The sequence below is a fragment of the Phlebotomus papatasi genome, chromosome 2, assembly GCF_024763615.1.
Source record: "Phlebotomus papatasi isolate M1 chromosome 2, Ppap_2.1, whole genome shotgun sequence".
NCBI classification, from domain to species: Eukaryota; Metazoa; Arthropoda; class Insecta; order Diptera; family Psychodidae; genus Phlebotomus; species Phlebotomus papatasi.
Window position 1 is genome coordinate 41,473,240 of NC_077223.1, and position 25,847 is coordinate 41,499,086.

General features: G+C 34.4%; 3 protein-coding genes across 7 annotated transcripts in view; 1 reads left to right on the forward strand and 2 right to left on the reverse strand.

The window, feature by feature from the left end:
• Positions 1-910: 910 nt before the first annotated feature.
• LOC129803865 (parkin coregulated gene protein) lies at positions 911-6,923 on the forward strand. Its single transcript, XM_055850685.1, has 4 exons — positions 911-1,297; positions 1,358-1,639; positions 6,462-6,611; positions 6,689-6,923. The coding sequence occupies exons 1-4, from the start codon at positions 1,189-1,191 to the stop codon at positions 6,847-6,849; spliced, it is 702 nt and encodes a 233-aa protein (XP_055706660.1). The 5' UTR covers positions 911-1,188; the 3' UTR covers positions 6,850-6,923.
• Positions 6,907-14,650, reverse strand: LOC129803866 (RNA-binding protein Rsf1). Its single transcript, XM_055850686.1, has 2 exons — positions 14,452-14,650; positions 6,907-8,836 (listed from the first exon to the last, which is right to left on the reverse strand). The coding sequence occupies exon 2, from the start codon at positions 8,592-8,594 to the stop codon at positions 7,926-7,928; it is 669 nt and encodes a 222-aa protein (XP_055706661.1). The 5' UTR covers positions 8,595-8,836; positions 14,452-14,650; the 3' UTR covers positions 6,907-7,925.
• Positions 14,651-24,647: 9,997 nt separating this feature from the next.
• Positions 24,648-25,847, reverse strand: part of LOC129803862 (cytochrome b5 reductase 4) — a 105,804-nt gene continuing 104,604 nt past the window's right edge. For all 5 annotated transcript variants that reach the window (XM_055850680.1, XM_055850678.1, XM_055850679.1 and 2 more), the window contains one exon: positions 24,648-24,970. In XM_055850680.1, coding sequence (XP_055706655.1) covers positions 24,751-24,970 — 220 coding nt within the window. In that variant the 3' untranslated portion in view covers positions 24,648-24,750. The remainder of the gene's footprint in view (positions 24,971-25,847) is intronic.

A 25,847-nucleotide genomic window follows, 5' to 3' on the forward strand; every position in this document is an offset into this window, starting at 1 on the left:
TATATCACGGTAAGGACCAGATCCTTTTAAAAATGAGAAAAAATAGGGTAAGTGTGCCAAATTTCGGCATAGTTGCATGCAAGCGCCAAAGTCTCAAGTTTGAAATGTAATATCTTTAATAAAAATTGATTTTTTCATTCCCTCTAATTAAGGAGTGTTGCTTAGAAACTTGTAGACAGTTTATCGTCTTTATTTACTTTAAAATCATTCTAAATACATTTTAAAATGAATAAAAATGTAGACATGGCTTTGGTGCCCTATTTCGGCCACCTTCATTCTCATAGTTCCTTGTCCTTCGGGAATTCTTTCAATGCCTTTTTCACGTCATCTCGTTTGTCAAAGCTACATTTTTTGTTATTCTTTTGCATTGTATAATCTCTACAGTATGTAAAGTAAAAATTCATGGAAATTCGAGGAACAAAAAAAGGTGGCCGGAATTTGGCACACTTACCCTACCCTTTTTCAAAAGTGCTCAAATTCCAAGGAGCCCTAGTTCCACCTATCTGCAGTACTTACTCTAGCTAGGTCTAGGTTTTTGATCCTAATATAGTAGTTCCAATGCCACTATCTACACTAGAGAAATTTTATGTTCATATTGAAGTAAATTGTCTAGGATTGTGTATAGGAAAAACTGTAGAATAGTGGACATAAATTTCTCTTATGTAGAGAACTTTACCGCGAGGTAGAGGCCATAAGAGAAGCAATTTTTGATATGAACTATTCCAATTTTTTACTGACCAAAATGGATTTTTTTACTGATCATTTTTACCAAAATACTGCCCAATCTGCTGTAGTCTAATTTTAATACTAACTGTAATATAAATAATAAATTTATTTATATGTGGTATATCATTCACCCTGTAGTTTATTTTTTCATTCATTCATAATTCTTATTTGCCATTGAACTCATTCTTCAATTCCTCAATCAAATTCATTGATTAATAATTTTGTTTTACGGTGAAGTTCAGCCCCAATTGATTTGTGCTTCTTCTTTTGCTTCCTCCACCCAAATGTAAAAGTTCCTCGGGAAGAGTAGTCGATAACGAAGCAATGTTTCCGGCGGATGATAAGAGCCTGTCCCCCGAGGGTGTTTGTTGACGCCAAGATGTGTCCATGGCGACGTCGAGTGGTGAAATTCGATAGTGCAGGAATTGCAGAGTGGTGAGGAAGTTGTGCTCTGAACTGGCCATGTCCAGCTATCGCCAGAGGCTCCCGTCTAAGCGTACAGTGCCCCCCTTTTCCACAGAATCCCTCCAGAAGAACACCCGAGTTTCTGGACCTCCCAAAACGCCCCAAAGTGAGCCCCCCAAGGTGACTGTCTTTGTTCCTTTTGTTCACCATGAGTGTCCACTTGTAGGGCGATATTTTCTGCAGCCCAGGGCTACCTCCTTCAGGATGTACTACGACAGGGGAGACCTACCCATCAAGATGGACTACCTCATTGGAGGTTTCAAGATTGCCTGGACAGTGGATATTGATAAATTGGACTATGGGCTGTATTTACCGCTCTTCTTCGACGGATTGAGCGAAACTCAACACCCTTACAAGACCTACGCGAGGCAAGGAGTTCAAGATTTGCTGGCTCACGGAGGGGATAAGATCTATCCAGTTATTCCGCAACTCATCATACCCATAAAGAGTAAGTTATTACATGATAGGGGGAAGTGGGGCACCTTTGAAAGTGGGGTACTTTTGAAATTGGAATTTTTATCCTATTTTTAAATTGAATATAGACATATCATAACGTAATTTGCCTTCTCAATCTGTTTGAACAGCTAACTTATATCACGATAAGGCTCAATTTTATTTGAAAATAGGTGAAAAATCCCAATTTCAAAGGTACTCCACTTTCAAAGGTGCCCCACTTCCCCCTATTCCTCAACTTGGATATAATTAAATCAATTGTTTTAATTAACAATAATAAATTTATAAATGGTTTCAGGGAGGCAATTATATTAAGTTAAAAGTCCTGTTCAGATATGTATAAGGTTTTCCATATAAATTGTTGAACTGACAAGAAAGTCTTATATTGAATTGATTTATTAATTGAGTTAATAAAAAATCTCTAAATAGGGTGGAATTTGAATTATCAATCCACACAAAATTAAGTACAAACCAAAACTTGATGAAAAGTAAAGTAAAAAAATCTTCAGAAAATTCTAGAAGTCCATAATTTACTAAATTATTACCAGTTTAACAAAGTCCCATCTTTCAAATTGTTTTTTTCCGGAATTTCGCGTTGTTCGAAATCCCTAAGTTTAACCTAGGGGCCCTAGGGGGAAGTGAGTGAAACATCTGTGAAATTGAGTTTTTTAGCTGATTTTCTTCATGAACCTTTTTTAATGATATAATTTAGCGTAACAAACAAATTGCGTAGCTATAGATTACATCGATAAGGCTCAATTCCATTTAAAAATAGAAGAAAAATCCCAATTTCAAAGCTTCCCTAATTCAAAGGTACCCCACTTCCCCCTAGTATCGATAAATCTACAACTGTTAGATTGATTAAGATAAAGTGAATAAAAATGCTTTTACGCATTGTTAGGCCATTTATTGTGACATTCTTAAAAGAATGTAATTGTTAATAAATAGGGTAAGTGTGCCAAATTTCGGCATAGTTGCATGCAAGCGTCGAAGTCTCATGTTTGAAATGTAATATTTTAAATACAAATTGATTTTTTTTATTCTTTCTTCTTAAAGAGTGTTGCTTGGAACCTTGTAAAGAGTTTACCGTCTTGATATACTCTAAAATAATTCTTAATACATATTAAAATGAATAAAAATGTAACATAGCTTTGGTGCCCTATTTCGGCCACCTTCATTCTCATAGTTCCTTGTCCTACCAGAATTCTTCCAATGTTTTTTTCACGTCATCTCGTTTGTCTAAGCTAAATTTTTTGTTATTCTTTTGCATTGTATAATAATCTCTAGAGTACGTAAAATCTAAACGTTCATGGAAATTCGAGGAACAAAAAAGGTGACCGAAATTGAAAGCTGGTCGGAATTTGGCACACTTACCCTACTTATATTAACTACATATAAAAGAGAGCTATGTCGTTGAAAATGAGTTTAACATGTCACTTCAGATTCCACTTCTATACTAATAAATTTATCAAAAATAGGGGAGACTGGGGCAAAAAGTCAGAAATCGAAAAATTCAAAATTCAATATCTTCCAAGGTAAAAAAAGATAGCGTCTCAAATTTTTTTCTATAGATATTCTCCATATACCTTCTTCAATGTCGTAAGTTTCTTAGAATTTGAACAAGGAATTTAGAAAATAAAATTTATCGAATTTTTTAGCCCTATTCGGTGAGATTCTTAATAATCTCACCTACTATAATCCTAACAAAATTTCATGTCGTCCGATCGGCCCCAAAATTTGCCAAAATGTGTTTCGCCACTTCCTGATCCCGAATATATGGGTGGCTAAAAACCGTTCCCGTCCGTCCGTCCGGTCTTTAGAGCTTAATAGCTCCTAAACTAAAAGAGATATCGATTTACGGTTTTCGGCAAAGGTTATATATCGGGTGAAAATTGCAACTTGAGCATTGACCCCCCATCCCTCCTTCCGCCATTTTGAATACCCACCTTTTTTTGTTTTCTTAATGGCTCCGCCGCTATGGCGTCGATCGGGCTTAAATTTTAGTATGTTATAGCTGGGCCTTAGGGCTTTCGATCAATACCAAACTTAAGGTCCCCCGACCCCCCTGACCCGAGCTATAAGGGTTCAAAATAAAATTCTTAAAATGGCCACAACTCCGGTTCTAATTGTCAGAATTTAAAAAGTGAGAGCGTTTTGGAAAGCTCTCGTGAAATGCCACTTCCCCTTCTAACATCGCAAGTTCATAAAACCATCGCTAGTGGTCACGTTAAGAATCTCACCTATATAAGCCAGTTAGGATTAACTGTCCCTTAATTTTTATGTAAGTGATTTTGAGTTAGTGACAGTTATTTAACCGTGTAGGTTTTCGGTCTTGATAGGCCTAGGCAGGGCCTGAGGCCTGGGTGTAGAGAGGGATGATTGGGGATATAAAAAAGAGAATAAATGCTCCTATGTCTGTCCAACCCAACGATTTCCATGATTTTATCAACATTTTCGATAATTGGCCTAACAGAGCATGCCTGATCTTTGTCGTCCATTTTACCAGAACGGAATCGTTTGAACAATCGATTTGCTACAAGTTCAGATTAATCAATTAATTTGTATAGCAGCTATCTAATGAAGTAGTCAGGGGTGAAAATATTATTTCGTACATCGATTTTATGCAGAATATAATTTATATCGATTATACCGCTTTCGGGGATTAAGATGTCAAAGTTGTAAATTTTCAGAAGGATCTCTTTAATTTCCCAAAGACTGTCAGTTCTTTATGGCTTGGATATTATTACAGTAGACTCTCCCAAATTCGGGCATTTGGGACCGAAATGTCAACCGAATTAGAGAGAAATTCGGGCAGCAAATTGTTTAAAATGTAACGATTTTTTGTTCATCTGCATACTCATATTGAGTTTACATTATTATTGCTATTATAAATTTCATGAAAACCTCTTAATAATGCAAAATCACATCAAAGATAAATCCGTGACAAATTTGAGCATATCGCTCCTTGGAAATTACAAGGGGCCAACTCAATCTGAGCCATTTTTCAGGAGACAGTATGAAAGATTCAACTTTGTATAAATAATTAGGGGAAAGTGACCATGCTTAATACTGTAAAATGATGTCCAAGGTTTGTGATTATTTTCTGATTAACACACAAACCGAAGCGATTCTTGCACTATGACAAAAAAATGTCTCACTTATTAGGTTCATAATCCAACCTCAAATAGTTCCTGGAAATCCTTAGATTTTCCTCAATAAGAAAATGGAAATTCAGTAGCGATTTTTATACAAGTTGGGTTCGGGGCCTTCCTGTATAATAATTGATTCGACAATTCGGAGGCCCATTTTCACTGCAAAAAATTCACCGGATACAAAAAATTGCACATCAATATTTAGACGGATCTCTAATCTATCTGCTTAAATCGTTTATATGACTGGTTATTAGTTTTAAAATCACTTTTATGTAATTTTTCTAAGCCATGTTTTTATGACATTAGGGCGCTAGCGAAAACCATTTTTTCACTTTGAGTCCATGAAAATGTCATTCTGCAACCTTAAAATTCAGGCTACAGGGTTGAAGATTATGTCAATTGTTGATAAAATTGGCGGATTGCAATATGTGTAATTATGAAATAATCACATCTAATGATATAGTTGCCACATTAAAATTATCATTCATGGACCCTTCTTAAAATATAGGATGGACACAGATAGAATTTATGAATTTGTTACCACCCACAAAAATAGTGTCCACCAAGTAAAAATATTTTTACATAAATATTAGTACTGATGACCCCTCTATGTGCCTATGATAGTAGTTTTCGTGAACAGCGACATTAATTAAGAAATACTTATGAAATATCATGTATCGAAATTACAGTTTTGGGCCTGTTTTTGATTTTTGCTTCCTGAAACTAGGAAAAAAGAGCTAGAATCCTTATTTTTTTTAGGAAATGTGAGGCTTAGCACCAGCTATTGAAATATGTTGCGATGAGTCAAAACTCTTGATTAACATAGGAAAAAAATAGTTATTATCAAGCTTGGATCGTATCAAGCATGGTCACTTTCCCCTATGTCAATTAAGTATGTTAATAAAAACAATTTAATTCTTTTCTATTTGTATGAGCATTATTATAAACATCGAAATATACATATTTTTACCTTTCAAAATATGTTTTTTTATGAGTTAGCTCTTTGTCATTCTAAATGATGCGCAAATTTTCATGAAATTAGAATGACAAGGGATCAACTTGCTTGAGTTAGTCCCATGTTTCACAAAAATTTGAACGATAAATCTATTTTGTGCCCCTTTACTTCAAACAAAATTATGCAAGTAATCAAAAAGATTAAAATTTTGAAAAACTTTTCTAATAACGAAATTTAATGACTTATATCATCTGAAAATTTATTAAATTGTCTTTCTAAGTGCATTAGAATCTCAAAATCGCCAAAAAGGTGAGTTGACCCCTTGTAATTTCCAAGGAGTGATATGGTCAAGGTGAACATTTATGTCCTCGAACATCAACAACTTAATGAATATCCTTCTTGGAACACCGAAAAACGAAGGTCGAATACTTTTTTTAAGAAAAGTTTTAAGACCAGTAATAAATAGAAAAACGGGACTTTTCTTCAAGAAAGGAATCAATTAAATATGAATTATAGAAAATAATTTGTAAAACAAACCATTTGACCTAATTTAAATTAAAAATCTTGATAAGATGCAAATTTAGTTGAAACAGGTAAATGATTTTTTTTACCTGGGTAAGCATTTATTTTGCACGCAAGCTTTAAAATATATGCAAAAACCCATTATTATATTACTATACTTAGCAAAAATTATTTTTTTGTTTTTGCAGATGCCCTCAATACTCGCAACAACGAAACCATGTGCGTGACTTTAAAGATTATTCAGCAACTCGTGATGTCTTCGGACCTCGTGGGACCGGCTCTAGTGCCTTTCTATCGTCAGCTCCTGCCCATGTTCAATGCCTACAAAGTCAAGAATTGTAAGTCGCAGGCTAATCCTTGCTTTGCGTAGAACTTGGTTTTTTGAAAATTATCGATTCGTTTTTTTTTCGATCAGTAAATTGTGGCGACAGCATCGACTATGCTCAGAAGAACAACATGAATCTGGGCGATTTGATTGACGAGACGCTGCAAGTTCTCGAGCGACATGGCGGAGAAGATGCCTTCATCAACATCAAATACATGGTGCCGACCTACGAATCCTGCTACATCAACTAAGGGATCCATAACAATTTGTTAAGTTTTAAATTGGGATTAAGGAATAAAAACCAGATAAGTGATTATGTCGTCTATATTATCCTCTCTTTATTCTCTTCAGACACTTTAGATAATTTTTTTTCTTTTACATTTTTCAATACTCTTGACGATATTTCTTTACTTGCAACATTGAATGATCTTTGAAGGTTCTCTTTTTTTCTTTAACAGAAAAATAAAGTTTTTTTTGTGCACATTGCTCTCTTAACTCGAAATTCACATTTTTTATGGTGGTTTATTTCTCCTTAAATATTGTCTCCCTCTTTCAATCAATCCCTCTTGCTGTTTTTTTTATATCAAAAGTTTATTCGTCTTTTCGTTAAATTTTTTCTTTTACAATCTTTTCTTTGACACTTGATCTCGAGCGAGAGAGAGATTTTAAGGAATGGTGATATCATCCCTTTTATGACATTTTTCTTTCTATTTTTTTCTTATTAATTTGCACTTTAACTTGTGATTAAAGGAGCCGAAAATTGGACCTTAGACACAGGCCATGGATAGGCATGCTCTTAAAATTATTCCCAGAATGACATGGAGTCTAAAAATCTTAACGAAACATACGGAAAGTGTTAAAAATTTGTTGTGTATTCGTAAAGATTTGAATTCATCACTTTTCGTTGATTTTTTATGTCACTTAAAATTGTTTCGTTAAATTTGGTGTCAAGGATTCGTCAGTCAACTTAACTTTTGGCGAATCAGTTTTCAAAATTCGAAAATATGACATAATTTTAGTTTAAAATAAATCTTTACGAATATTAAACCAAATTTTTGACAACCTTTTTCTCAAAATCTTCGTTAAGTTTCCTTTCAATAAAAGTCTTTCCCTTTTACTACATTCAATTTATTATTCATCAAATAATTTTTTTCACACACTTAATTATAATCTTAAAAAAAATCCCCATTTTGGCAATTTTAGAAATAAAAAATTGCCTACAACTTGTCAGACTGTTTAAAATAACCCATCCATAGCACTTTAACATCTAAGAATGAGACCATTAGTTGGTTGAGAAGGAGGATCCTTTGATACAATTAAAAATGCCTTAAAATCTTCCACGAGGTCCACCACCGGCAGGACTCCTCGATCTAAATCGGCTACCGCCGCCCCCGCCACTATTACTTCGGCCACCGCCGCCGAAGGAATTGTAACCTCCGCCATCTCGATCGCGGCCAAAACCACCCCCTGAGCGTCCACCGAATCCACCCCCATTTCCAGAGTCATAACCTCCCCCACGGCCACCTCGACCACGTGGCCGAAAGCCACCACCACCACCACCACCCCCACCGCCGCTACTGCGACTCCCAAAGCCACCAGGGCCGCCGCTGCTGCGGAAACCTCCACCACCGCCTGAACTCTGTCTGGGGCCACCGCCATTGCGGAATCCACCACCGCCACCACCACGACCGCCTACTCCACGGCCTGGACCACCAAATTTACCCCCACCAGGGCCACCACGAGAACTACGTGGACGCCCTTTGGAGATTTCAACGCGCAATTTGGAACCCAAAACTTCAGTTCCATTCAAAATGTCACAGGCCTTCTCAGCCTCATCCTGATTCTGGAACTCAACGAAAGCAAAACCAGGTGGATTGAATGCCACCCAGACAGAATTCAGCTTACCAAATTTGATAAATTCTCCCTCAAGATCCTCCTTCTTTACTTTATCAGTGAGATTTCCCACGTAGACTCGTGTTCCGCGATTGTCTCCCATTTTTCTGTTGGCCTAACCTGTCTCTCTCTCGCTAGACTTAACCTCACTTTTGACAGAGCTTTTGGCTTGACGTCGATGTGTGTGTCGATCGGACGAGCGGCGAACTGCGACGAGGACGCCGTGTAGCTTGAGCTGGGAGCGCACTTTGAAGGGTTAGTCGTAGGCTGTGCCCCTTCAAAATTGCCTTGTCGTCGGATATCGTCGATTGAACGCAGAGGGAAGAAGAGTTCAGAGTGCGTCGACTGTGAAATTTGACATAATTTGGTTTTCTTTTGTTGCTCACTTTTGCTAAATCATTTTTTGTTTTTTTCTCGCTCATTCTGTCACATTCATCTTGGATTTCTTTGATTGGTATTTTATTTTAATCTTTGATGGTTTTTCTCTTTTTTTGCGAAAGGATATCAATTATAGAGAAAACAGGGGAAATTGGGAAATAGAAACAACAATTTCACACATTTTCAGTCACTGCGAAGCCACGCTGAAACAACTTGCTTGAGAATGACAAGTGCAGGGGGAAGTAACAAATGCTTCTAGGTTGAAACTATTCTATTGTAAAAAATCTTCAGGATATTTGATAGTAGAAGCACAGCTAGAGATAGGTTTAGTGATTTCGAAGGTGGTAGTTTGGGTTCGTTCTCAGTAGTTTCTTTTTGAATTGTTGGTTCCAAATGAGAAGCAATTAGAAGTTTTCAAAGATTAATGGTAGGACTGAGAAAATTTGCGCAACTATTGAAGATTTTTCTTCCAGTTTTAGTTTCGTATTTACAATATTGATCTTTAAATTCAGGAACGATTATATGAAGTTGCCTATGTCGTCGGTTGGATTGGCAACTGTGCTAACTGCAATTGCTTTGTCTACATTCGCCGCTAAAGGCCACGCAGCGATACGTCATTTATAATGAAAGCAGACACAAAGCAAATGCAGTTAACCCAGTTGATGATCCAACTGACGATATGCAGAATTATATTGAGATTTTTGTTTTAGTTTTATTTTATTTTAATCAAAAATTATAATACTTTATTATAATTATATAATTATAATAAATAAATCAATAAATAAAAATTATAATAAAAAATAAGACCTGTCAAACATTTTAAGATTGTCATCGGATCATGGTTAATTTAAGTATATTTGCTTCATTCGAGAATCATAATCAAACAAATTTAAAAAGCTGTCTGAATAAAAGATATTGGAAATAGGAAGATGAAACTTCCGCCAGTTGCGTCAGGGTTGTCTTTCGACGCTAACAATGCGCCTTCCTCAGTGATGAAAATCGTGACCAATGTCTCTGAAATTTGTCCTATTTTAACTCCTCCGCTCCTAATTAGGAAACAACGGGGAAATACAGGATTTTGCTGGAAAACCACCTCTCTGGACATTGGTCACAGGCCAACTCAAATTAAAACAGGACAAATTTCAGAGACATTGTTCACGATTTTCACCACTGAGGAAGGCGCGTTGTTAGCTTCGAAAGCTTTGGCGAAGATTTTTGTGTTTTGCCTGTCCTGAAAGGATAAGATAACCCTGACGCAACCGGAGGAAGTTTCATCTTCCTATTTCCAATACCATTTCTCACGTCAGTACTTATACAATGAATTAAAAAGAAGCCCGATCTCATAAGAAATTAATTAGCGAGAGTACTGTAGCTTGTAAAGTAAATTAGCACCACATTAGTTATCTCTAATGCCCCCGCTAGATGGCGGAGTGCCCTAGTAAGAAGATAATTTCTCTATTACACGAGCTAGCTTTCCGTTATCCATCGCTTCGATATCTGGGTGACAGCTGCCAAACACTGTCAGTTGATGTATTCAAAACGTTTTTTTTTAACGAAATATGCAGTTTGTTCAGTTTTTGATACATAATTGTGATAAAAATTGAAACCTAAACACACCAGGAAGAAAGTTCCCTTATTCTTCGACAGACAAAAAATTTACACAGAACAAAATATAAAAATCATTGACTAGATTCAAAAAAAACTAAACGTCAATTTGTTCTTTCGTCAGACAGATAACGAAGAGCAAGACCCAAAACGAAGAACAAGATCCGAAAATTGTGCCAAGAAGACAGTGTAAGAATAGTGCCCCCGTTCCCACTTATGCCCTGGTGTAATCCTGACCAAAACCCTTGAACGAGTCGAGATTGCAAGACTTGACCACTGATGAAGGCTTGGAGACCGAGCCGAAAGCTCTGGAGATAGTTGATGTGTTTCCCTAAGTGATTATCTCTTCCCGACGACTTCCGGTATTCCCTATTGTTAATTGCAATTAACATCGGCTTATTCCCACAATGGTAACGAAGAGCTGAGTCTAATTTCTAAACGCTTGGAAATTAAACACTCTGTCAGTTAGATCAGCGTTGTAACTTCATTTTAGCAGAGACTGTATTTTATACGGTTTTTTTTGCTTACAAATTTTCAATTATAGTGATTTAATTTCGCAGTATCCACAGTCTTTGGATATTTGAAAAAGTAACGTTTCAATAATATTCCAATTTAACTAAAAATTAGAAGAAAAATAAGTGAACTAAGGGAGTTACGGCAAATGCTAATTAGATAGTTTTTTGCAGGGGCATGACGTTTCCTATGTTTTCCATGTGTTTCTAGCGTGCCAAAACAACTTTTGAGTTTATTAGGTGTTTTCTGTCCTTGTAGAATGAATTAGCGAATAATACAAATAAAAAAATAATAGCCAATTTAATAACGAAGAGGCAACCGAAAACCCCAAATTGGCAACCTACGTAATTTTGGAGAGATCTCGTGAAATGTGTATGAAAAGAGGAAAAATTTACACTAAAACTGGTCGCATTTTTCAGAGCTAATGTCACCCCCCTGGTTTTTTGCATGGAAATTTGTCGTAATTTCTAAAAAAAAAATGGGAGTTACAATTTTTTGTTTCTTTTATTAGGGTTATAAAAGTTTCTTCTTCTCAAGTACGTTTAAAAAACAAAATTACGTAGATTTCAAATATGTATATATCTCAAAATCGGAAAAATAAAGTTACGACAAATGCTGATTTAACTGACGAGTCTAACAATATCAACGATATATCACACGTGAAAATAAAAATGTAAGAAAATTCTAGTACTCCCTCCGTTCCGAAATAAGTCGTACGTTTGGGAAAAAATCTTGTTCCGAAATAAGTCATACGTTTGGGAAAAATTGGAATTAAGGGAAAGTTTGTTGGTAAATGTTTTATGTATCAACAATTATCTCTTGTAAAGAACTATTGCTAATGTCCAGTACTAAAATTGGGGTCCAGTCTTGATGGTATGTTGAGGAACGAATGTCTTAAAAATGTCTTATTTTTGGCGTTTTATTTTCAATCTAAAATAGGTGCAGAATGGTGAGAGATACAGACTTGGGACCTTCGGGGGACCCCCCCATAAGTTGACCCTGGGACCATTAATATGTTCTTTATTTTGCCCCCACTCCTTCCCTTCCCCTTCAAAATCATGTTTTTTTGGGATTGCTCGAAAACACGTCGTGCGATTTTTTTTTCTTCAATTCAGAATATGTTTTAGAGAAACATATAAAGTGTCCCAGGGTCAACTTATGGGGGGTCCTCTGAAGGTCCCAAGTCCCTATCTCTCACCATTTTGCATCCAGATATTCGAACACATAAAAAAGGATATTCTTTTTATTGCTCATTCTGCAAAATTTAAGCAATAAAAAATGTCATATCGGTAATAACTGTTGAGTTCTACTTGTGCATACTGAAAATTTAGAACAAATTCTAGCCTGTAATGTTAATCACAGTCCATTTTTTAGTAATTAACTATCTACCGGAGCTCTTTGAAAAAAACGCGAAAAATCGACAACTTCAACATATCGAATCCTCAACATACCATCGTGATAGGATCCTCATATTATCCCTGGACATGGAGGATAGTTCATACACAAGATATTTGCAAATAACAAAAACATTCTCTGAAAATATTCCTTAATCCCTAATTTTTCCCCAAACGTACGACTTATTTCGGAACGGAGGGAGTATGTTGCAAACGTTAAAAATGCTGCAAAGCTATTTGTAGAAAAAGTAGTCTAATGCTGTCGATTGGATTTTTAAAACTGTACCAGGTAGAGATAACCTAATCCCTAAGAAAACGTTACAGATTAAGGGCAAAGCAATTAAAGCCGTAAAAAAGATCATTAAAATACCAATTCTGACATAGTTCGTAAGGCTACACATTGGGAGCAATTTTCGTCAAAAATTGAGTTTTTGACAGAAAATTTGACGTTTCCACCTACAACACTGCAGGGAATTTCCTTCAAAAAAGCAATTTTTGAAAAAAAAAATTGCTCTTAATGTGTAGAGGCCATAAAACGGCCTGAACGAATTTTAAAAAGAGAAATAATTAAAAATGTAGCTAAGAAAGATCAAACCTAATTAACAATGACTTATTCTCTTGATCTGAATAGAGAAAAAACAATTATTTTACTTAAAAATATGATGAGAAAGCGCATTTAAAATATAATAAGATATTATTATACAGATATTTCTGCTAGAGATATTGCAATTGAATAAGTATAAATTGTAAATATGCTTTACAATCGCTGCTTGCACGCTATAAAAGATAAGACTTCGGAGTTCTTTGTACTCTAAATAAAATTGATAAAAAATTCAGTTCCCTTCAAAAAGAATTTGTCTAATAAGCAGAAATTGCTCATTATTCTTTCTCACTAACGCCTCAGTGATTTACTGTTATCTGCTGAAAATTCTTATTACATTAATCATATTTAATATGATATTTAATACAGGAAGAAATTCTTCGTTAAGTTGCGCATTTTCTGGATGCCTGCTCTATTTATTTATTTTTTTGGAAAAGTGTGAAAGTTAGAAAATGTGTCATGGAAATTTTCATAATATCTAATACAATTTTCTAAATAAAAAACTGAATAAGTGATTGAATAGAACAGGGTTATGAAAATTCTGTCTAAGATGCGTACAAATACAATATAAGTCTTAGGAGAAACATGCAGAGGCTTTTGGAAGTTTTTTTTTTCATATCAACACTTTAAGAAATATAACAAAAAATGCAGGATCTTGTCAAATTCCTTTGAGCTTTAAATAAAAATACTTATTTCCAGTTGTTTTTTTTTATAAAGGCTTTTTAGTGCATTGTCGTGATTGTGACTTGTTAAATAAAGGCGATGATTTTTTGTCATGTTATATTTTTATTTCTGTGAAAGAAATTTCTTAAGGAATTTATAGCGACGCGAAGATTTTAATTAGATGTTATTTTTCTCACTCTTGAGATTATAAAATTTATAGTGTCAGCTTTAATCATAAAATTTCATCATTTCGATGTATTTTTGGAAGCAAGGCCAGCCACTCGAAAAAATTTTTTTGAAATATTTTGCGCAGAAAAATGTAACAAAATTGGCAAGTTGGCCATGGAAAATGCGTTAAAATGCATTTGCAGTAAATTTTACTCATAACCAAAGGCATTTCTAGGCCAATGTGATTGATTTTTCCTTCAATCCTCTTTAGAACAAAAAAAAAGTCGGCGTCACGACGCAATTGAGTGGCAAAATGGCGGCGTAAAAGAACAATTTTCATGTAGAATTTTTTCTCATAATTTTCGACGCGTAGAAATTCACAGAATATAATTAAAATCTCTTCTTCACACACTCTCTTATTGAAAATTCATTATTTTTTGTATGGTGCGATGTGTAAAAAAAAATGGCGTCAATATGAAACAAGGCACAGGCACTCCCAGCGTTCATTTGCAATCAAAAAAATCTTCATGGTAGTTTTGTTCATCTCACTTTTGCTCTCAAAAAGGTACAAATACGGTAAAAGTAAAACCAAAAAGCTCTTTGTAAACGTTCAAATGGTAGTAAATTGTAAATGTTACCGTCGCAGCGTCGTTTTCGAGGGATGATATCGTTTGAGGAGAGCGAATTTGCTATTTGCAAGTGTCACGAAGAATCCGGCTTTTTTCTCAAATGCTCTTTCAATATGGAAGATTATACTTTGCACACACAAATTAATAAAATCGCAGCAGACGTGAGTCTTCACACCACGGCGATTTCAAGGGAAATGATGCTCAAGAAGCCGACTAAGTTATCGGAGAGCCGAGTATGTAAAAATAGAACATGTTGCGCATTAATTCCACCAGAGGTTACTGTGCTAAGCATCGACGGCCATTACATGTACTACTTTTCAAACTGTTATATTTCCGTTGAATACAGTCAGAAATTTATCGAGACAACTCCCTAAATATGTGTTAAATATACACATGAGAAATTTAAATGGAAATATTGTGGCATTATTTACAGAATAGAAAGAATTATTGCATAATACGGAGGAACCAACGTGTATAGAAGAACAAATATGTTTTTTCGATTAGAAAAATAGCAGTTGTCGAAATAATAAAGTATTGTAATTTTAATACAGAATTTGGAGAAAATATGCAAGGAATAGATTATTTATAGTAATTAATAGTAGGGGAGATTGGGGCAAAATTTGTCAAATCGAAAATTTTAAAATTCAATATCTTCCAAAAGAAAAGAGACCGACACTTCAAATTTTTATCACATTTTGCCTTCGTGAACCTCAATAAACGTCAAAGGTTTTGAGAAATAAGAGCAAGGAATATAGAAAGTAAAAAATATTGAAATTTTGAGTCATGTTTTTTTTTTAAATATTTGCCATTCAAGAGATATCAATTTTCATCGACTTACTTTCCAAAAATGTTGCATTAGTGTGTGTTTGCTGGACAATTTGGAGCTGCTGAACACGGATCTGTTTTTTGTTTGTGAATTTTCCTAACTGATTTTTCTCCAGAAGTAGTTTTACAGTAGACTCTTCGATATCCGGCTGACTGGGGGACAGAATGACATTTAGGTTTTTAGAATGATCAACGGTTTTTCTATTTTGTGTTGTGTGAATTTATTTTCTGTCTGACAAAGAAAAAGAGAATTTTCTTCATGGTGTGCTTATGTTTCATTTTTTATCACAATTATGTATTAAAAACTTCGATACAATGTTAATAATAGGGTGGAATCACCAGTTCTCGCCAATGCCCCACTTCTCGGCACTTACGTTGAAATCGCTATTTTTCGCAATTTATGAAATAAATGAGTCGCAATTTCTTTATATTGTTTCTGCTTCTACGCATAGAATCGAAAAATAATAATTATTCGTTTTGGATTCACGATTTTGAGCATTTTTTAGAGCAATATTTTAAGCAAGTGCATCGAATCCAACATCTCTTACTAAATGTACTAAGTGTCGTCAAATTTTCATCAGGCCAAAAATACCTATTTGGGTAAATAATTTGTCTATTGAATATTTAATTGCACTTGTGGAATACATAAAATTTGTATTTAGTCAATTAATATTTCATTTTATATTATTTTTGTATAAAAATTAGGCATGGCGAGAAGTGGTAATATTCTGGAATTGATTTTACCACCTGTCGCCATATCTTTTCAATAGGCCACGCTAACTTCACTTCGTACATTCTCAGTTGTCAAATCTGCATTGTTTACTTTCTGCAAAAGCCCCATAATTTGATTTCTCAAATAAAAGTGAAGAAAAATCATTTAAAGAGAGTAATAATAAAGTGATCACAAGGAAAGAGAAATGGTGAATGTATTCTTTTCAGCATTGCCTAAAATAACCGAGTGTGGTTCTTTTCAATTGGGTGGCGAGAAGTGGTTACAAATTTTACAAAACTGGCGAAAAGTGGTAAAAAGTGGCGACGAAATGGTTATTTTTGCATTATTAATAAAAATCAGTTTTTTAAGTAGTCCAGCGTTATGTTCTAGGATTATTGTTTTCACGTATCTAGAGCCAATACATCTAAGTAACTTTGTGTCAAATTTGACTTATCTTGTAACAAGTATTCAAAAGTTATGATTAAAGGAATTTAATTTTTTCCTAAACATGGCGATAGCCGGTTATTCCACCCTACTTTAATTCACTCTGGACAAACTTCATGTTTAGTGAAAATAATTTTGAATATATCAACCGCCAGTGTTTGGCAGCTGTCACCCGGATATCGAAGTGCTGGATAACGAAGAGTTGAGTGTATTAAAAATAAACACTCGGGGTAAAATTTGTCAGGAGGCATGGGGCAAATATTGTCAAAAAACGAAGAATGCCGATGTTCCAAATGGCGAAAAGAAACATCCAGTCCACTGGTTCTGATGAAACTGAAGATGTTTTCTGAGGCAACACAATTCGAACAGGAAAAGAATAAAGGATTTTTGGAGAAATTTCTCACATAAGAAATGTGTTTTAATGCTTAAATTTCTCTGGATTTCCAGTAATACAAAGCACTCTGCGCCAACTTTTTTCTTTCGTTTTGCTATGTGACATTTACTCGGCAAAGTTCGTTCGATTCAATTCTCCCAATTCGCCCTTCAGCTATTTCTAAGCCGTCGAAGAGAATTTTCTTGCCAAAAACAGCGTTTGGAAAATAACTTTTAAAGCACATATTTCTCGTTTAGATAATAAAAAATAGTCAGCACAAAGTTGGAAAGTAATAAATTTCCTATCAAAATAGGGTAGTCATATAAGTTGGACATAGTGTTACAAGTTAGACAATTCGCCGGTACAAGTTGGACATGGCTTTTTTCTTGATAAATACAGTACAAAATTTGTTTTTAAGCACAAGCAACCAAAATATAAAACTAAATCATTAAAAATATACAAATAGAAATGAAGTACTAAATTTATCAAGAAAAAAAGGCCCTGTCCAAGTTGTACCATTGTCCAATTTGTATTACTTTACCCTATCTCAATTGGATATTTCTTTTTTTCACGAGAACTCGTAACAACGCGAAGGAAAATGACAAAAATACCCTATGCCTGACAAAATTTGCCCCAGCTGTTTTGAAAATTTCCACAAAATCATCTTTTGGAAAATGGCTCTGAAAGCGTATTTAATTTTAAGTTAGAGGAAAATAACTTCGGCAAAGTTGTAGAATGGTAAATTTCCTACAAGAATATGCTCAAAAAAAAAATTATTCAGATTCTCTGATAGCTTGTGAAAAAATACAATATCCGTTTTGACAAATTTTGTCCCAGTCTCCTCTATCATAAAATTGACTAAAAATGTGTTTTGTAAAAAAACTAACTGGTCACTGCAAAGCCGCTGAATGTGTCGTTACCGTCGTTACTAGTAAAATAATGAGTGATAATAAAATTTTATAAATTTTATAACCGAAAATTAAATTAAAACATCACAAAATTGTAATCTATCGCCGATTGAAAACTCACTAATAAGTTGTAGCATACCTCAAGATGAACTTCAACAGATATCTTTTTAAATAAATATAGGTCATAGAATCAAAGATATAGGCCTTAATTCTGAAACCAAGATCAAGATAAAGAAAATTTCAAGATTTTGGTAATTATGAATTAAAAGAAATCAAGATCAAGGTCAAATCTGTCAAGTGTTTTGAAATATTGAAATCCAAAATACAAACTGTGTGGATTTCAAGATACCCAATTCTGGAACCAATACTTTATCCGTGAGAGCGGAACCGAAATCGTCAGTTAAATCAGCATTTGTTGTAACTTCATTTTTGCGATTTTGAGATTAAAACTATTATTATTAAAAAAATATATCAGAATTTGTCGTAAATTTCATTTTTTGGGAAGTTACGACAAATTTTCACACGAAATTTTCTCTAATTAATATTTTCCGTAAATTTTTTGTTCGTTTGCGAGGCGTGTAATTTACAGCAAAAATGTAATATTTCTAAATAAAACGGTCACAATCAGAAACTGTTCCAAATTCAGCATAACCCTTGATATAAATGTTAACTTTTGATCTTCGAAACGTTCGAAACGCTCTCCATCTTTTCCCAATCGACCCAATCAAAATTCAAAATGTTTAACAAAACTTTCATCACAAGAAAGCTGATTAAATTTATCTTGAAACGTCAACAAAGAAGAACAAAACAAAATTCGAAGCCTGCTGCAACTGTTTGACAGCTCAGAAGATAAATTAAAACGAATAAGTCGCGAATGGCCAACTTTACAGAAGAGGGATTTTCAGCTGAGATTTTAAATGCAGAGTATAGGATTTTTAAGATTTGAAACCCCTCAATAACTTTGAGAATAATTACCTTTGCGGTATGATACTCACAGGAAAGCTGGAGGGTATCACAGAGTACCCGAAAAGCGAAAAAACGAATTTTGCAAAAATTCGACTTATATTCTGACAAGCCGATTTCGTGTCAAACAATGGAAGAGTCTTTCCGTGCACATGCTTTAATAAAATAAAATAAAGCCACAGTATATTTTTGAATACACTGATAAAGCAGCGTTAACAAAAAGACAAGTAACTACATTGCGACAAGGTCTGGTTGATAAATCCTAACCTTCTTCTAATTTACTTTATTAAGTTAAAATTGCTTTTGTTATTCAGTTCGACTTGTCAGAATATAAGTCGAATAAATAAATTTTTTGCAAAATTCGTTTTTTATCGCTTTTCGGGTACTCCTTGAGACCCTCTACCTTCCCTACCGGAAATTACACTGCCCGCTTTGTAATCCGGATGATTGGGAGACAATATGACAGATGTCCGCTTCGTAATCCGGATGGATTTTTTGAATTTGTTCAATGTCTCTCAAAATAATACAAATTTTTTTGTAGAATAGAATAAAAGTTTTAAAAAATATTAAAAAAAGACATAATTAGAGAATTCTATGCTATTATCGCTATTATACTTCATTTATTAAACAAAAAACATCACAGGATAATTCATTTTCATTGCTGAACACATATGCATACATGACCTCAAAATTATTTTAAATGTAACTGTCGATAACTCGTCCGGATTACGGCGATCCGGATTAGAGAGCGGGCACTGTATCCCCAAAATTATAGAAGATTCAAATCTTAAAAATCCTGTACTCTGCATGTAATATTTCAGCTTGAAATCGCTCTACTGTAAAGGTGCCATTCGCGACTTATTCGTTTTATATTCTGAGCTGTCGAGTCATAATCTTACATTATAAAAGTGATTGAACAGACTTCTGTTCGCTTGGTACGTAATTCCAAGAAATTTTGTGTTTGTGCACAGAGAGCGACAATCAGAACAAGTGATTCCCAATCTAGAAATTTAACCCAAATAGAAAGAGGAAAAAATTCCTGCCTCCAGTCAGGCTTGAACTGGGGTCCTTTCGCTATCTAGGCAAATGTTCTACCAACTGAGCTATGGGGGCACTGGCTCTGATTGTCTTTGCCACTGATCTCAACCAATTGCCAAGTGCACTTCAACTCGTTTTCGACTCACTACGAGCCTGGAGAAACGGTATCATGCGTACAATTGAACCAGCAGCCCATGTTTTCCATGGAGAATTAATTAATTTATTACACTTACTGACATTTCTCCACATTTTTAGCCTTTTTTTGGTTTTACATTACATAGTTATTCTCTTGAGTTTTACGGGGACGCCCAGAACGTAAAAAATACCAAACTAAAGTAATTTTCATAAATTTGAAAAAAAAAAATCAAAGCGGAGTTTTTGAAGCGAAAAAAGTTTCAGAAACCTGAAGCTAAAACAAAAAGTTATAATAATGAACAATTTATTTTACTATTTTTTTTACATTTTAAATAAAACAGCGTTAGAGGTTTAAAACAGAATAAGTTTCCACCCAGAAACCAAAAGTCTAAATCTAAATTTTGAAGTACATAAAATATACATAAGTTTCGTGAACTTTACCTGCATTTTAATGAGATAAATCCATTAGAGTGAGCACTTTGGAGCCAATTTGAATCATCTTCAAAAGCTGTGATTTTCATGTGAAAATCCTCGTAAATATCACGTGAATTGCACAAGTTTAATTAGAATATGGTATGTCTGCTCTTAAAGGAAGAAACTTTCCTCAACACTAATATTCTTTTGCTGTTTGCTGGATGCTTGTTGAAACTTTTTCGCCTCACTCAAAGAGTGAAAGAGTAATTTCTTTGTCTTGTAAATATATTTTCTCTTTCAATACATCATCAGCATTAGGTACTCTCACATAAATTTTTCGTGAAATCCTGGCGAGAAATTTAGGTATTCTGAGGGACTATTTCTTTTTTTTATTTTAGAGGTTTATTTGAGTGTTTATCTTAATTACTTGGATGGCGTGTCTTATATTACCCTATTTCACCGACAATTTATATTATCTATACAGACGATCCTTTGCTAAAGAAAAAAAGAAGAATAATAAAAGACATCGACGAGTTATTTAAAAGATCCACCCAAAACACAGAATTTATACCACAATTTTACCTCTTTATACATAATCAAAACCTTAAAGTAACAACATTTAAAGATTTTTTAGTTGTGTAGAAAGATCCCAATTTACTTTGCTTATTTATAATGAGGCGATTTTTTTTAGTTAAAAAATTATTCTCGATGGGAAATTCAGGATTTCCCATTCCTATAATCAATTTAAACATATCATTCATATATTTTCAATCAAAATCTTTTAAGACTCCTCATTTTTGATAGATTTTTTTGTTTATTTTAACACTTCATGCGCCATATTCCATCCTAAGTTCATTCACTCAATAACCTAAAATCTACGCACTCGAATTGCAAAGGCCTTAATTGAATTTAACGAAAGTATTTACTAAAACAGAATTACAAATTTTGGGAATCCAATGATAATAATGGTACTCGCATATATTTTCGATTTATTTAACTTCTAGCATTACACCATTCTTGTTTTTAGATGCAACGCCCTTTCAAAAGATAAGTCTTTGTTAGTTGGATTGATCATACTAAAAACCCAAAACAATAACCTTATTTTTTGATCAATTATGCCCAACGCACAATAACTTTTGTTTTGTAAACATGTTTTTGACATTTCAATGAAAGTGAGTGAGATCTAGATCTAGTCATCTCGTTCACTCTCATAGGAAACTTTGAAAACATATTTACAAACAAAAGTTATTGTGCGCTGAGCATTATCCCGTAAAAAATCAAAATCAGAACAAGAATATTGAAAAATAAAACAAATATGTGTTTAAATTGTCAAAAATAAAGTAAAATGCGTTTCTTATTTTTTATGGAAGGACCTTTATACAACGTCTCCAAGGAAGTAAAATAAAGTATCGCGAAAGCAAAGAAAATTGAAAGAAAATTGAGGAAAATCATGTCTTGCAAGCAATATGAGGTTTGCGTCTCAGCTAAAAAGATTTTTCACTAATATTTGACAACGTTGAATTAGATTCTGACGAATAAAAATATGACATGAAATGTCTAGGAAAAGTCCCCATATTATTGAAAAAGTTTTCCAAAAATTTATGTACAGTAACTAATATTTTTAATATTCAGGTTTATTTGGGAATATTTATTGACATGAATCGGCCTGTGAGGCTCTCTAACCGTGGTATCACACTAGAGAATTTCACATTAAAATTTTAATGTGATTCATATTAATTGTTGCTGATATGTGTCCTAATGTGCAATTTTCGTCAAGAGCTTTTAGAAATCGATTCATTTAGTGATAAAAAAATGGACTCGAGTCCATTTAAAAATTGGTTTAAATAGATTAAAATAGCATAAATACGATTGATAATTAATGAGCAAATTAATGAGAATCGAGCAAATTTATGAGCAAAATTTGCTCATTAAATTTTCATCAGGTAGGGGAAAGGCTCATAATTTTGTCCAGTTTCTTATTTTGGACACTTTGAGGATAACATTGGACACTAAAAATAAATTGATTAAAATGATGGATTTTTATTCCAATATTTGATGAATAATGAATTCTATCTAAATATTTGTTCTTTTTGGAAGATTTTGACACTAAATACGTTAAATTTTGAATATGATTTGAGTTGAAATTGCTTTGTTGAAAATTCAGTGTGAGCAATTGCTTACGAGAAATATGACAGACTTCGTGTTTACTTCAGTTCTTATTTAGCTGTGGTGAAGTACTAACAATGTTTCTTCGGTTTTTTTTGAGTGATATTATTGAATACTCATTGAATATTGTGTTGATTCTCGTTACTGGTGATTTGTACATTTGATGTGAAGTGAGATTTGTCTTGTGAATTAGATTTTTCGTGTGAAAAATGGGAAATGTTTTAAGACATTCACCAGTGAGGTGATGATTTTTATTTTGGACAGGTGTTTTTCTCACGAAATTTCGTGAAGTTTTAGCTTTTGTGATGACTAGGTTGGACAAATGCCTGGAGAAACAAAGGAGCATCATCTCTACGAAAGAGATGTAGCGAGAAATGCCTTGAAAGGCTCCCGGAAAGGTCAGGGAATGAGCGAATCCGCACGTACTTGGAGTATCGAAGTCAACTCACTTTAATGAATGATATGGAAAGTTTCCGGGCTTCTGTGACATTCTACGTTTCCCTTACATGAACAGGAAGAGGACTTGGTAAGATTGGTTCATCAAATGAAGAACAATGGGCATCCTATTGAGGCGGATTAGCTGTCCAAATTTACAGCCAAGTTGGACAAATTAATAAACAAGTTGTCCAAAATAAGAGCCAAAGTCACCTCTACATATCAATTCATTTTTAAACGTATTAAAACTAATTTTATTAAAAATAAGACGATAAATAGCTTGCTAAGTTTCTAAACAACCCTTCTGAAAAGAGAGTAACAAGAAATGTCAATTAGTATTGAAAATATCGCACTTCAAACTTGGAACTTCGATACTTATAAGCAGACTGTCCAAAATTATGAGCCCTTACCCTACTACTTTATTGCAGTCATTCGGGTAGTTTCTGTGCCATAATTTTCTCACCAATTTATTCATGATTAAATTGTGATAAAAAGTATTGCTAATACCTACTATTTATCGTGCACGAGATGGAGAATGGACAAAAGATATTGAAAAAGATCGGTGAAGAGGATAAGTAAGAAAAAAGCTAAACAAAAATGTGTTCGATCTGCATTTTATATTCCTTCATACAAAAATAAAGGCAGCCGATCTGATGGTTTTGAGGCCGTTTGCGACAAATTGAGTCACCAATCGCCGGAACTCACACCTCAGTCGGGATTTGGGTGATATTGACTCCCTCATTTTCGTAGTCTTCTTTTGAAAATAAAGCCCTACGATTTAAAGCAGCTCTTTAAATTCCTCCAAAGTCATCCGGAGAAAATTATTATATGTAAAAAAATCGCCCCAGAGAATTTCAACGACACCATGTGAAGGTCGCGTTAGGAGCCTATGTGACTTCTGACAATGTCACGTGAGCTGAAATGCCAATGCCACGGCTACAGTATCGCATTTTCGAAAAAGCTCTTCTGAGATTCAAACCCAATTTGTCATATGGCATTGTCAGAGCGTTACAGAATTCCCCTCTAGGAATTCAAGGAATAATGAAGAACAGATGGCAGGATCGCGTGAAAACTGCCAAAAAGGAACTGCAGTGTTACAATTAAAGATTTCAAAAATAAAGGATGGCCCTTATAAACTTTTTCATCATGTCAATAAATAGAAATTTCTGAAAAAAATATTTTTGTAAAACATCTTGAAAATAATAAGGAAAATATAATGAAGGAAAAATATATTTTTTCCCTATTCACAATTTTCTTTCAAAAAATGAATTTCCTCAATTTTCTTTCACTTTTATCACGACAACTTTTCTCAGGGCTTTCTAGTCTGAACACACATGACAGAGTGGTAAAACGTTTCAAATTATCGGTTCAAGATCGGTTCATTACCGATTGGAATTGATTCAAATTTGTCAGAAATTTCAAGACCTTTCCAAAAAAGCTAAACTTTCGTCTTTTGTTTGAAAATTATATTATTTATAGCATTTTTAACTTTTGACTTTGAAAAAAAAAAATCATTTTTGATCGAACACAATTTCTTTCACAACAAAGACTCCATGTTTTTCTTCTAAAAAGAGTTTGGCATCATTTCAAATTCCCTTTTCTGTGTTTTAGGCAAAAAATGAATTTCGCTTAAATACTTGGTGCATGTTACAAATTGGCCTAATGAGTACCCTAACAGCATTAATCACCTATCCCTCATTTTATCCTGTTTATCCTGTTTATCCATCTTCTGCTTTTTTTTAAGATGTACTTGCAATATCTCATAAGATTTCCCTAAGTATGTGTGTGCATATTTGCTTTTGTTTTTTTTTCTTTAACTTGAAGAGAGTTTTTTTTTCACGAAAACAAAATACGACAAAAATGAAATAACATTACCAATCATCCCCACTGAATACCTATCCTTGGAACACGTGGATGTCTCCATTGGGGAAGCCAGAACTCGTGAGAAGAGTCACAGTGGCGTCATTGAAGGCCGGTGGTCCGCAGACACAGCAGAAAGTGATGGAGTTGGGGGAGGTGCGAGAGGCCAAATCCATGGCAATCTCCTCAGATATTCTCCCCCTGGCACCATCCCAAGTATCTTCGGGTTCCGACAGGATGTGAGCCACAGATAGTCTGCAATAAAAATAAAAATTCAAATTGAAGATAAATTTTCCAGCAAACACGCACACGAGAAAGTATTTTCTTTTATGTGACACCTGAATCACATCACCTTCTGCCCATAAAAAATGGTTCCATTTGGAATTTTTCTATTAGAATTTCATTGATATTGTTCACAAAAAGGATGTAGTATATGTGTAGTCGTTATTTTAAGAAATTTACCCTCAGCACTTACAAATTTATTAGGTGAGATTCTTAACAATCTCACCTACTATAATCCTAACAAAATTTCATGTCCTCCGATCGCGCTCAAACTTGGCCAAAATGTGTTTTGCCACTTCCTGATCACGAATATATGGGGGGCTAAGTTACGTTCCCGGCCGGCCGGCCGTCCGGCCGCTCTTTGGAGCTTAATAGCTCCTAAACTAAAAAAGATATCGACTTGCGGTTTTCGGCAAAGGTTATATATCGCATGAAAATTGCAACTTGGTGCATTGACCCACCACCCCCCACCCCTCCTTCCGCCATTTTGAAGACCCCCCTTTTTTTGTTTTCTCAATAGCTCCGCCCCTATGGCATCGAGCGGGCTCAAATTTTAGTATGTTATAGCTGGGCCTTAGAGCTTTCCATCAATACCAAACTTAAGGTCCCCCGACCCCCCTGACCCGAGCTATAAGGGTCCAAAACAAATTTCTTAAAATGGCCATAACTCCGGTTCTAATTGTCAGAATTTAAAAAATGAGGGCTTTTTGGAAAGCTCTCATGAAATGCCACTTCCTCTTCTAACATCGCAAGTTAATAAAACCACCGCTAGGGGCGCTATTATTAAAAAGAAAATTTTTAAATCTTAAAAGTTAAATAACTCAAAAATTCCTTATGCAATCGGGCTGAA

What these genes read in the sequence shown, in the direction of transcription:
- LOC129803866 (XM_055850686.1), bottom strand. Translation starts at nt 8,594, where the DNA reads ATGGGAGACAATCGCGGAACACGAGTCTACGTGGGAAATCTCACTGAT.
- LOC129803865 (XM_055850685.1), top strand. Translation starts at nt 1,189, where the DNA reads ATGTCCAGCTATCGCCAGAGGCTCCCGTCTAAGCGTACAGTGCCCCCC. An exon ending in ACCTCCCAAAACGCCCCAAA is followed by an intron (nt 1,298 to 1,357) that starts GTGAGCCCCCCA and finishes GTCCACTTGTAG; the next exon opens with GGCGATATTTTCTGCAGCCC. An exon ending in TGCCTACAAAGTCAAGAATT is followed by an intron (nt 6,612 to 6,688) that starts GTAAGTCGCAGG and finishes TTTTTCGATCAG; the next exon opens with TAAATTGTGGCGACAGCATC.